At 46.2% G+C, this 13,472-nt stretch overlaps 1 protein-coding gene across 1 annotated transcript in view; it reads right to left on the minus strand.

Annotated features, from left to right (window-relative positions):
• Positions 1-13,472, minus strand: part of FAM20A (FAM20A golgi associated secretory pathway pseudokinase) — a 277,967-nt gene that overhangs the window by 16,493 nt on the left and 248,002 nt on the right. The window contains exons 9-10 of the mRNA XM_069655076.1: positions 9,215-9,296; positions 905-964 (exon numbers count right to left, since the gene is read on the minus strand). Coding sequence (XP_069511177.1) covers positions 905-964; positions 9,215-9,296 — 142 coding nt within the window. The remainder of the gene's footprint in view (positions 1-904; positions 965-9,214; positions 9,297-13,472) is intronic.

Genomic DNA, 13,472 nt, shown 5'->3' on the forward strand with positions numbered 1-13,472 from the left:
TAAATATCAAGCAGAATATATAAAGGGTTTTGAACGCCGCCATGGGAACGGACACCGAAGAGCAATTGCAAATCTGTGAGAGAGGCACAATATAGGGTAATACTGCCCTGTGAATATGGAATAATCAGGAATATTAATGACACAGGAGAAGTTGAAGGCTAATATTGTCACATGGGATTCGTTGCCTAGTGTGAAGCAAGATCTAGAGGAACAGGCAAGAAGGAGATATACCTGTTGTACGTTGGGAGAATTGAATCCATAAAATTGAAGCAATTCCTGAAAGTGATCTACATCAAGCTTTAGGCCCGCGGTGAAGACATCACTGTCTGGTCCTAGTGAAGGATCTATTCCAGTTTACCTTTCCGTGCATTTCCTATATTATATGTGGAGGTGGAGTGACTCATATCAGTCTACATAAGGCAAAACGACAACAAGATCTTTGTTCTAACATCCTGAAGAAGGTCGAGAATTTGAGAGCTATACTTCTAGTGCCTGAAAAAGACCGAAACATATGTCGACAATCATAAACTGCTCAAAATAAGAATGAACAGTGAACAACAGATTTATTTATGATAGGGTTGAAAAATTCATAAATTAATATTGTAATAGTGATAAAATGTATGATATCACTGAAATTTGAAAAGAGTTTTTGCCAATGTGGACAATATGGAAATATTTGAATGACAGAGAGAAATGTGTATGTGAGTTGTACGTGGGTTGTGAGTTGATGAGTAATGTCAATGGTTATTAGAAAATGGTTATATGAATTATGAGAATTGCTGTAAACATATAGAACATTTTGTACTGTATTGAATAAAAACTTATTTTTAGAATGAAGTAAAAGAGATTTTCTTGTTATCCTGTATGCTCTGGTTCAAAACCCTTTACAAGATCTCCTACTTACATGCAGCACTGGTAGAGTGGCGCCAAGATGGTGATTTCGTCCTGCGAGTGTCTTCCGAACCTAGAAGAGAAACACATAGAAAGGTGGGATTTCCATTTAATCATCAGATGTGTCTGCTTTATCAACATGTTCAGTTTAATCATATAAGAGAATTGTATTCAAGTTGGTTGCACAGATTTTCCCAGGATCCGTAATCAGGACCTGGCTGGCAGCCAGGGCAAGGGTACAGGGATAGAAGCAGGGTTCAAGTGACTGTCATGCTACCCCATTCCTTGAATCTTCTTTACTGTATATTGAGAAGCACCAACAGGTGCCACTGCTGCAGATTATAAGGAGCCCCAGAGAGAACTGGTGCCAAGTGCCAGCAATCCCGACCTTGCTCAATGTCCAATGTAGTTATTAAACATGTTCTGCTTTTGGAGTTTAAAGCTCCTGCGATAAGCGCTCGCCTATGGCATGTGCCCAGCCTGCAATTTGCAAGTTCGAATCTCGGCAGACTCAGCCTTCAATGGTCCATCTATTGAGTATCATCACATGGGGAAATGATAACAGCCAGTCCTGAAGTGGGATGTGTCTAAAGTGGACATTATTATTGTTATTAATGCATTGTCAGGTCGTCTTGCAATAGTCCTTGACATCTCCATCCGTGCCTCTTCCCCTTGCCTTAGTCCTTTACCCATCCTGTTACTATTATCATAATCTGGTGTGATGAAATCCCAATCCTTGCTTCTCCACCCTGTCTTACTGCCTTAGTCATTTACCCATCCACTGATCCTGTTAAAAGTATCATAATCTGGTGTGATGGCCTCCCCATCCTTGATTCTCCCCCTGCCTTAGTCCTTTAGCCATCCACCCATCCTGTTAGAAGTACCATAATCTGCAGTGATTACCTCCCCATACATACTCCTTCCCCTTGCCTTAGTTCTTTACCCATCCTGTTAGTATTATCATAATCAGGCGTGATGACATCCCCATCCGTACTTCTTCCCCTTGCTTAGTCCTTTACCCAACCACCCATCCTGTTAGTGTTATCATATTCAGGTGTGATGGTCTCCCCATCCTTGCTTCTCCCCCCTGCCTTAGTCCTTTAGCCACCCACCCATCCTGTTAGAAGTACCATAATCTGCAGTGATTACCTCCCCATACTTACTCCTTCCCCTTGCCTTAGTTCTTTACCCATCCTGTTAGTATTATCATAATCAGGCGTGATGACATCCCCATCCGTACTTCTTCCCCTTGCTTAGTCCTTTACCCAACCACCCATCCTGTTAGTGTTATCATATTCAGGTGTGATGGTCTCCCCATCCTTGCTTCTCCCCCCTGCCTTAGTCCTTTAGCCATCCACCCATCCTGTTAGAAGTACCATAATCTGCAGTTAATGACCTCCCCATCCTTACTCCTTCCCCTTGCCTTAGTTCTTTACCCATCCTGTTAGTATTATCATAATCTGGCGTGATGACTTCCCCATCCTTGTTTCTTCCCCTTGCCTTAGTCCTTGACCCATGCTGTTAGTATTATCATAATCTGACGTGATGACATCCCCATCCGTACTTCTTCCCCTTGCTTAGTCCTTTACCCAACCACCCATCCTTTTAGTGTTATCATATTCAGATGTGATGGTCTCCCCATCCTTGCTTCTCCCCCCTGCCTTAGTCCTTTAGGCATCCACCCATCCTGTTAGAAGTACCATAATCTGCAGTTAAAGAACTCCCCATCCTTACTTCTTCCCCTTGCCTTAGTTCTTTACCCATCCTGTTAGTATTATCATAATCTGGCGTGATGACCTCCCCATCCTTGCTTCTTCCCCTTGCCTTAGTTCTTTACCCATCCTGTTAGTATTATCATAATCTGGCGTGATGACCTCCCCATCCTTGCTTCTTCCCCTTGCCTTAGTTCTTTACCCATCCTGTTAGTATTATCATAATCTGGCGTGATGACCTCCCCATCCTTGCTTCTTCCCCTTGCCTTAGTCCTTGACCCATGCTGTTAGTATTATCATAATCTGGCGTGATGACCTCCCCATCCTTGTTTCTTCCCCTTGCTTAGTCCTTGACCCATGCTGTTAGTATTATCATAATCTGGCGTGATGACCTCCCCATCCTTGTTTCTTCCCCTTGCTTAGTCCTTGACCCATGCTGTTAGTATTATCATAATCTGGCGCGATGACCTCCCCATCCTTGTTTCTTCCCCTTGCTTAGTCCTTGACCCATGCTGTTAGTATTATCATAATCTGGCATGATGACCTCCCCATCCTTGTTTCTTCCCCTTGCTTAGTCCTTGACCCATGCTGTTAGTATTATCATAATCTGGCGTGATGACCTCCCCATCCTTGTTTCTTCCCCTTGCTTAGTCCTTGACCCATGCTGTTAGTATTATCATAATCTGGCGTGATGACCTCCCTATCCTTGCTTCTTCCCCTTGTCGCTCTCTTACCCATTGCTTCAATTTTCCCTTGTCTCATTCGGCTTTCCAAACCTCACCTCGATTCCAAGGCTTTGCTTTAAATCTCCATTAAGCCCCGGGGCTTGTGGTTTTATGAACCTTTCCTTCCCCTTTGTTAGGTAAAACACCTTTATCACAGATCCTAAGATCCACCTGCGTATCTCCCATTTCTGGCTACAATGCTCCTGTCTTTACACTTTCACTCCTCCACTTTAAGGAGCTTCCTATCCCCCTATATGTAACTCTTGATTTATGCTTCCAGCTTCTGCCTTGAAACTTCTATCTACTGTTTGAGATGGTAAAGTCCATCTTTGAGCTCATAACCTTCGACTTTAGATCAACTTTGTATCCCTAGGGCTTTTAGCTTTCTCCGGAAACGTACCGAAATGTCCCCCTCATTTGTGCGCATCCTGCAGTCATTGCGACTTTGGGGGTCGCACAAAATACTGACTCCCATTACTGCGCTCAAGTAGAGCAGGAGTTGCATGGGGTGTCCCCCGCTCTCCTTGGGCACAGTACAGTGAGCGGGTGGTTGCGGGGGGACAAGAAAGTAAGAAAAAAATAATTTGAATAGTTTTTTTTTTTTTAAAAGCACGCTGCGCCGTCAAATCCGACTGATGCAAGTGGGAGGAAGCGATGCCACAGGGATAGCGGGAAGTCGGCAGCGCACACTTCTGTGTGTGCCGCAAAAGTAAGTGGAGTGGTGGGGTCGGGTAAGGGTAAAGGAATGCACGGAGATGAGTAAAGATATCTATTTGATCACTGCACCGCACCGTAATTGGCGTCAACATTTTTGTCTGGGAGTTACGGGCGGCACAGTGATCACATAGATTCCTTTCTCCTGTTGTTAATTCTATAAAGCCCATTTTTATATTCATATCCTCGTGTCTTCAGACTTCTATCAGTGTATTTATGGCTTTGTTCTCCATTATTTAGATTTCTGTATTGTTATATTCCTTATCAGCAATGTGTAAGGGTGTATCTCTTTGTCTTCAGTCCTCCTGTCTTTATGCCGTCGTCACTCGGCTTTTAGCATATAACTCCTAAGTTTCAGGTCACATAGCCCAGTTCTTAACATCCATTCTATATAAGCTCATATAGCAGGCCAGTTATGTTCATATGCCCCATATTTAAAGATTACTACCCATCTAACGATTCTTTCTTCTGGCCAATCTCTCCGCTTGATGGGTATCCCTTTGTCTCCATGCTGCTCCTGAGGCTTGTTACACATCGATCTCCAGCTTACTTTCACCCACTGCCTTATAGGTTATATCTGCGTAAATGTAGATTCTTTGTGTTCAAGCATGCAGCTTTAATCTTTCTGTATTAGATAATGGCCTTAAGTTTACCTTAATATCTTCATGTTAATGCTTTGATACACTGGGCCACAAGTTTAGTGGTATCCCACCGGTAAATCCGGTAGGATACCACCAAACAGGAATTACTGTTACCGGCATTAGGAATGCCGAGATTACTGGCATATTCAAAGTGCTGGCAACTGTGACAATTCCCCATTCCATTGAGTCCCATAGGACTCCATGGGGGGAATTGCCGGTATTACCGGTGACGGTAATACCCGCATTTTTAGGTGGTCGGGTGCCGGAACCCCACCATCAAGCCTATAGTATGCCGGTCCAGAAATGTGGCAGTAAATGGAATTACCGGCACATTATTTCCAGACCGGCCTACTTGTAATGGTCTTTTGTCCTCCCCACAATGTTACCTACTTTACTGGGCATTATGCTTTTAATCCCATGTTTAGAATATTTTATTCCCCCTTATTATATGTAATTTCACCATCTTCAAGCTTAAAGTTTCATGCCTTTAATTAAATATTTGCATATATTTCGTTTTCTCTTGCATGGTCTTCAATCTGACACCTGATTGGATATTTCACTGTCTTGAGCTTTTTATTTACTTGTTTTTGGCTGGAGTAGGATACTGCCCTTCCACCAAACAGCAAAACTCAGAAGCAGGTGTTGCCGGGTCCAATACACCAGTTTGTTGCTCGGCCTGTGTGGCACTAGGTGTATGTGAATGTATCTGTAGGGATCTGCCAGGCACATGCAAACTTGTGCGAACAGAGAGCTGGCAAGGCAACTAGATAAAACTCAAAGGTTAGTATGAGCGGCACGTGTTTAGTAGTTATTGAGGTATTGCTTGAAGAGTGGGCGGAAGCTTGACGGATGCTGGAGAAGGACTCTTCTGGTTATCTTTTCTTTTCTGAACTTCTTGGTGGAATTCTAGAGAGGTCCTATCTTTGGGTCATGTGTTTGCCTTCTGCTATCGCGAGTTGTGCTAATTGGGGTGGCCTGCTGGACGCAATTGCACTGAAGGTGGAGTGCGCTGCTTTGAAGCGGAGGCACGCTTGGAGACAGAGATCGTGCATCTCTCTCAGAGCTGGGGGCATTTGGCTGAATCTCTTCATGCTAGGAATTTGTTGTGCACGTGCATGGCGGAAAGCCTTCAAGGGGGACCAAAATGCCTGCTCAAATGTCTCTTAAGAGGTCGCTACCACCGGAGGGGGCGCTAGAGGGACAGCCTACATAGCGGTCTGCCCCTCTGGCTACCCCACCGTGGGGGATATCCAACATCTTGCCTCCTCTCCCCCCGCCTGAAGTGCCACCCTCCCTCTCCCTGTTGTAATACCCAAGGTAGGGGTAAGTTGAGGTAGTAGTGTGAATGGTAGGATTAGGGTTTCACCCAATTTTATAAATGTGCAGGATTTAAGGATAACTTTTCCTTTTCAGTGATTGTGGAAGTATGTGGGTTACTATTTGCTGATATTGATGTGATTGTACAATTATGTTGATAACTATTTTTTTCTGTCACATGAGGAGTTTAGGGACGTCCAAGCTGGGGAGGATATTTTGACACTGCGGTTCAGGCCTCGAGCAGCACTAGAATGGCCACACTCGAGCCAAATCCGGTTGACAGGCTCCGACTCCCCCTCAGGGGCAGTTGAGACCATGTCATCTGACGTCAGTGGTCCCGAACTATACTGACTGGCACTTCATAACCAGAAGTGGACGTTCGCTATTTGCCTATGGCAAACGGGGAATGACACGGGTCACTCTTTGAATATATATCTTGTTTTGCTGATATGGCTGGGACCGACCGCCCCAATTTGTTTGCTACAATAAACTGTGATCTTTGTGTCTGTCAAACTATACAACTGTTTCTTTGGTTATTATAAATAAAATGGAACCTTGTAACTAGGCTTTGTTATACTATGAGGGGGTGGGCACAGTTGGGTATTGCCCCGCTAAGTGTAAGTGATCCAAGGCTTGAATGGTGGTTGTGAAGATGTTTGGGGGAGCTGAGGGTTGATTTAGCATAGGGGTGATGCCTGGTTGTACTATGATGCTCCGTTGGTCTACACGATGAGTGCCTTGGATGCCAGGTTGCTCTCCGTGGTTCAGTGTCGAGACTTTGCATTAGACGCAAGGTTGGGTGGTGATGCCGCTTCAGAACATTTCTTTCTGTCAACCATGCAAGGGGCACTGCTTGAATGCCCTTCCACCCTGACCTTTCTTGATTTGAGGACTGAGCCCTTTCACAGGCTCTTTTCTTTAGTTTATTGGTGTGCAGTTGTTTTGCCGAAGTAAATTACACCACTGTAATTTACTTCAACAGCCTTACTTCAGCTCCTGCCTACCTGTCCCTCGGCCCAAGTCTTTCAGTGCATGCCAATGTGCATTTAATTTAGGCTTTGCTGGCAGCTGAAGCTGCTCTGCCCCTTCCCTAAGTGTCTACCTTTGCAATGTGACGCGTCCAGCATCTTCCATCTTCTATCCCACCTTTATATTCTATCCTCTGTCCTCATGGTTCCATCATTCCTATGTATGCCTCCCATCACAGCTAGAGCCGTGTCTTCCTCTCTGTGCATTTTTCTCATTTAAGTGAGATTTATTTTCTCCATTTGTGCAGCCCATTGAAACCCATGAAGGCTAATGATTAACACACGCTCGCTAGGTGTTCGGTGTAAAGGGCTCATCTTCCACTGAGCTCCCCCTCGGCCAGCCTTGGGGCTCATCTAGCACAGTTGTAGGTTTCTGGAATCAGCTGTTACAAAGTAAAAGCCATTGGTTAAGATATGGAAGAATGGTAAACATTTGGCATATTATTATGTTTCAACAATGAAACAATAAAATATATTCAATAAAAAATAAAGGGTACATAATTCAACCCTACTTGGTTTGCATTATTTTCATTTTTTGTACTGTTTTATTTGATATGCTTTGTTTTTACATTGTTGATTTTCACATTGAATATTTACTGTCTTTGTTATCTCAAATTAATTGAAATAATTGTAATGCATTGCACCTTTACATCTCATTGTCCCCACTATTTAGCAAAATAGGGCATTCATGCAGTATGAATTCAGTATTTATTTGGACCAGAATAGTTTGTTTAATGTATTTATGGGTCCTTTATTGGGAATTACCTAATAGGGAGGTCCAATTACATTTTCCTTGAAATTGGGCTTCAGCATATCATTGCCTACAGACTAGCATGACATATTGGTAGAAATAGGCCCTTATTATGAGGTCGGCGGTGCTACCAGCAGGTTGCCGCCAAACTCGTAACACCGTTTCTGCCACCTGATATCTCAGTGCCACCGGGACTTGTACAAGTTACATGTCCCGGTGGCCTAGGATGTCAGGTGGCGAGAACTTAAGACCCCATTCCCGTGGAGTGCCATAGAACTCTGCGGGAATGGGGACATGGAAGCACCAACACTGTATCTACCCGTGCCGGTACTTCGGTGAAAACCATGCCTGCATGGAAGCACCGGCCCCTGCAGGCATTCTCATAGACTGGTGGTACGGAAAGGGTGCCGGTACGTTGCTACCGGCACCCTTATTTCCGAACTGCCAGACTTGTAATGAGGCCCTATAGTGTAGAAGGCTTCCCATTACCAGAACCTGTCATCGGAGAAGTACAGTACTTGCAATGTACCTTGTTGCAATGTGGTTGGCTATGTCAGTTGCTAGTGCATGGTGCAGTGCACGTCTGGCAGTAATGCATCTTGAGCCCATGTAAGGCTGAGTGACACCATGAGCCTCATTATGAGTTTGGTGGTAGCCGTGCCCTTAATAAGGGCACGGCTACCGGCAAACTCGCTACCGGCACCCGCAAATGGGCCATTACCGGGCCATTACGAGTTGAATGGGCCGGTAATTGCCCATTCGCGGTGCCGGTATGGCCGGGCTCCCGATCCCCATTCTGCCCTGCAGGGCAGAATGGGGGTGGCGAACATGGTGGCACTGTCACCGATAATAATGTTGCAGGTGCAATCATGAGTTCTGCTCCCGGTGCCGCTCTGTACGCCTGGTCTCACCAGGCGTGCAGAGCGGCACCCGCAAGCAGAACTCGTAATGTGGCGTATGGTAACATAGGTGCTGGTAGCACTACAGGCGCTGCTGTTGCCTTACCGCCACATTCGTAATGAGGCCCCATGAGTGTCTATGAGGTGCCGCTGAGCAGTCAGAAGCAATGACCAATTAACTACAAATTGCGGGCTCAGAATCCTCACGCTAGTGGTTGTAATATACCAAGAAATATTGCTGCTTAATAATGTTGTAGATGCCTGTGCCTGGAACAGCCTGATATACCCAAAGTAGATAACCATTTTGAGAAAGAAAAGCATGGCAGAATAAAATGAATAAAATATCGGCCAGGTAAACACAAAATCCAAGGAATACAACCAAGCAACGAATAGCCTATAGCATGCTTCATATTGACCAATTCTATATCAAAGCTATGTAAGGACTGGAAAATGGTTGGGTGAAAGACCTGGGTGAAGCAACGAAGTGCCAGGATTTGGGGACCATCTTCAGACTACTGCACAGATCTGAATCTTACCCTCTTGCATTGTCCAGGTGAAGCAGGAACCCGTCCTCTCCAAACTTGGTGAACATTTCATAGTGATGCCGATCCATATTCCCTTGAAAAGTGAAAAGAGAGAAATCATTGTTATATTATGTCGCTAAAGCTAGGCATGTGTGAATATCCTGAAGCTAGAACCTCAAAAGAAGATGGCAGAATGGGCAGACAGTCGCCTATCTGCTCCCCCTGTATGGAATTCTCATTGGAAGCCTCCACTCCTTTCTGACTGGGAGGAATTCACCCAATCAGAGAAGTAGGAGGGCAGGCCTGGCGAGCAATCATTTCAGACAACCAATAGGGCAGAATGTTCTGTGCACTGTGGTAGGCTGAAATGTCTGCGGCTCAAGCCGGTTTTAGAGGGCAGAAGAGTGGAAGACGTAACTGAAAGAAGCTAAATCTGCATCGGCCGGGAGGATAGCTCAGGGGCAAAGCCTTTGGGCCTCATTCCGAGATTGGAGGTAGTCATGGTGCTATTTGTGCCATGACTGCCTCCAATAACGGGTCCGAATCCGGTGTTGTTCAATGGGGACTTATCAGTGTTGTCCGACCCTGGCGGGAACGGTAAGTCCCCATTGAACAAACCATTCCCCATTCAGCCCCCCGAGGGCTCAATGGGGAAGGCGCTATTTATGGGCCTGCTAATGGCAGGCCCGTAATTAGCGGCCTGGTTTCCCTAAAGGGACCCGTAAGGGACGTGTGGTCCGACCACACGTCCCTTACGGGTCCCATTAGGGAAATTAGGGATTGCTTGGTACGCAATCTTGGTGTCACCTTTGATTCTAACTCTTGCTTATTCCTCAGGTCAATAATACCACCCGTAATATTTCCTTTCATCTGGGACAGCACGGCTGCATCCTCCATATGGTGTTGATTGCTGCTGTCCCTTGCAGGGTTCCCTTATTCCATAAACAATTGAAATAGAATATTCAACCTAAAGCTATGGTCAAATGCAAATGGACATTTAACCATTTTACTCAAATCATATCCAGACTAATGAGATGGGACTGCTCACCAGCCTACTGGACCACCATCCCAATCACAATTAGGATGGCCCCAATACTCTTTCAATTCAGGGAGTATATAAATTGACACCTAGAACCCTCAGATCCTCTTTGTAGGCCAGTAAGACTGAGATTCTCCTCATCGGCACACCTGCTCCCTCCTTTCCTGTCACTCTCTGGCCGGCCTCTCTTGCCCCTCTTCCTGCTCCCACCTGTGAGGCTAAAAACCTCGAGGTAATCTTCGACTCCACACTTTCCTTCTCTCCTCACATCTCTGACGTCTCTAAGAACTCACACTACCAGCTGAACCTCCTTAGAGGTATTTTTCCTTTCCTCTCCTTCCCCCAGAAGCTCACTGTCTCCAGAGCTCTGGTTCTCTCTAGGCTGGACTAATGCAACAGCCTCTTTCTAAATCTGCCTGCCTCTACTCTCCGCCCTCTGCAACTCATCCAAAACAGGACTGCAAGACTTGTCCTTGACCTAAAGGCCAGAGATCGTATCTCTCCAGGACTGAATTCTCTGCACTGGCTCCCAGTGGGGGCAAGGATTAAGTTCAAAAGCCTCTGCATTGTCCATAAGGCCTTCTGGGGTCTGGGGCCTCAATACCTTCAACTCTCTCTTCCTAAATGTCTTCCTTCTCGAGCTCTTCGCTCATCCACCTCCAACTCCCCCAGGGTCAGTCGCTTCTCCAAGCACCGAGTTGGTGGTAGATCTCTTTCTTCTGCTGGGGCCTCCCTCTGGAACAGCCTCCCTGCATCTCTGAAACTTGAGTAGAACCATCTCCGGTTCCGTAAGTACCTCAAGACCTTCCTCTTTGCTTCTGCTTTCTCTCCTCCTCTCCCCTGCTGATCTCCTGGCTGAAACTGAAACTGCACTGGTTACATGGCTACCCTCTGATCTCTGGCCCAAGTCCCCTCCCCACCTGTTGCACACCTGCACTGCCCCCCTGGCAACCCTATCACTTGGGGACTGTTTCTGTATTTGGCATTGCTTTTATTTTAATTTGTTTGCTTAAAGATTGTATTTAGCTCAAGAGCAGCGGAGCGCTGCACATGGTGTGAGTTGCGTTCTATGCATCCATTGGGATTAGTCCATGGTCAGGGGTTGTTGTAAGGCTGAACCGTATGAATCGCTCTGCCCTGCTGCCTCAAAAGGTTCCAGACGGGATTAAAAGCTCTCCTCGACCCTCAAACGTACAAAGCAGTTACTGCCTGCGTTTCCAAGGAAGACTATTACTCTCCCAACAGCTGGGATTATTCAGGCACCGGGAAAAAGCCTTCTGCAGTACCTGAGTGCAAAACGCTTTGAAGCAACAAATGGGCCATGTGAGCGCTATACAAAACAATAGATACGATTAAAAAAAAGTTATTTACTAATGTGATTTGCTAGACTCTGCAGATGATATTTTCTCAGGAAAGCGTCGAGTCATGCACTGAGCTGCATCCGGCCGCTTTTAAGAGACGATCAAACCCGGCCAGAGCCAATCATTTGCACCTTTCTTCTTGACATTCTGTATGCAGAAGAAATGCCTGCCTTTTAAGCCTCCAGAGCAAATGAATATCGGAAAGCGATCCCTCTGACAATTTTCTACTGGATTTACAATATGTCATACAGGTCCAGTGCCTTTTGCTGACAAAAGCTGATTTTCCGTACTGGGCGAGTGAGGAACTGTGGGTTTCCTAAAATAAAAGACACTTATGAAAGTATTGCCCTTTTGTGCAGCACACATGTCAAGGAATGTTGTATTTGAGTGGCTCAACCAGCCCCATATTTTCTTATGGTTTCTGATACTGGTACTTTGGGATTTTCCTATATAAATGTCAGTGGAGTAACTTTGCAGAAAATGTTGGGGGTAATGGGAGGTGATAGGACATCTAAACGAAATGGACCCTGCCAAATGAGGGGGACAAAATGGTGTGCCACATAAGTTGGGGGGGCTAAATCCCATGCCCCTTAAATTAAGCCCATGACATGTCGGCAGCAAGGAGCCATGGAGCACTGAGGATGGCACATGGTGGAAGGCGGATGATAACTTTCAGAGTCCATGTATAAAAATCAGGAGGGGATGGACGGGTGGCGTCCTAGTGGGGAAAGCACTGAAAATCCAGTCCAGTTGGGCCGGTGGCCACGGCACTTACCATGTGCGTGTTGACCTGCCTCGTTACTGTCGAGGGTTTCGGCTATTAAGCTGCGTAGTCCGGGCAATACCACACCTTTTAGCGCTTATATACATGGACTGAATACACTTCATCGTGCTGTTTGTTTTGGAAAATATTTTAAGGCCTTAGGCTTTATTTGCTTGTAACATAACAAATACCAAGAAATTTACAACACTCAAGGTGTTCTTTTGGCCTGCCAACAGCCAGCTCCAGATGGCGTCAGAGCTTTTCTCACCCTCTGACAGCGGGCTTCCCACTGTCCTTGAGCTCTGTTGGGCATGTCCCATTTTTGCGTTCTGCAAGCTGGACTTTTGCCCTTCCATCTTTTACCTTCTTTCAATTTCTGGCTGGTGCCTGTTATATGTTCAATTGGTATTATCTCCTCTGACCCGGACCACCGTCTCCTGCTACGACTGCCAAGTGCTGTCTTGCCGCCTGATTTAGTTCTCTTGTTTCTGCTCTATCCCTTGAATACTTTAGGGTGGGTGTGTTTGGAAAATTCAGGCCCTTCGCTGCTGCCACCTCTCAGCAAGCATATCCGTGTAGAGGCGGAGAAGGACATTTCGGCACGGCTGGCTCGGTGCAGGACGTTATGGCCCGGCCGTTGGGCCGCAGGTCCCGTTTCAGCACAGCCTGTTCGCCACAGCCAGTAGGGCAAAGGGACCACTTGGCGCGGGGTTGTTTCGGCGCGACATCATGAACCGTCATGAACCTGCACCTCCATGAATGAGTTACAGGTGCAGGTTCATGCTCTTATATTCGGAAAGGAGAACAATTAATTGACAGCAGCTGTCAGCCAGTTCACAAGGCGCGCTGCCCGAAACATGGTCTTGGGTGGCGGTATGGGTGCTGTTAGTGGCATTGTAACCCCCCTGGGTATTGTCGTGGGTTATGCTCCTTGGCTCCACGATGCTGGTCAAGGATTGGACTTGACCACCCTGGAGAGTGTTCTTATGCAGTGCCATACTGTCAGAACAGCTGCATGTTCTAACCCGGTGCACTGGCCCAGCCTGCACTGCAGTCGATGGGTGATACTGACTGTGCTGCATGCTGCACACATTATGTGACACAGAG

This window comes from Ambystoma mexicanum, chromosome 3q (genome assembly GCF_040938575.1).
Source record: "Ambystoma mexicanum isolate Mex_15411 chromosome 3q, UKY_AmexF1_1, whole genome shotgun sequence".
Classification (NCBI taxonomy): Eukaryota; Metazoa; Chordata; class Amphibia; order Caudata; family Ambystomatidae; genus Ambystoma; species Ambystoma mexicanum.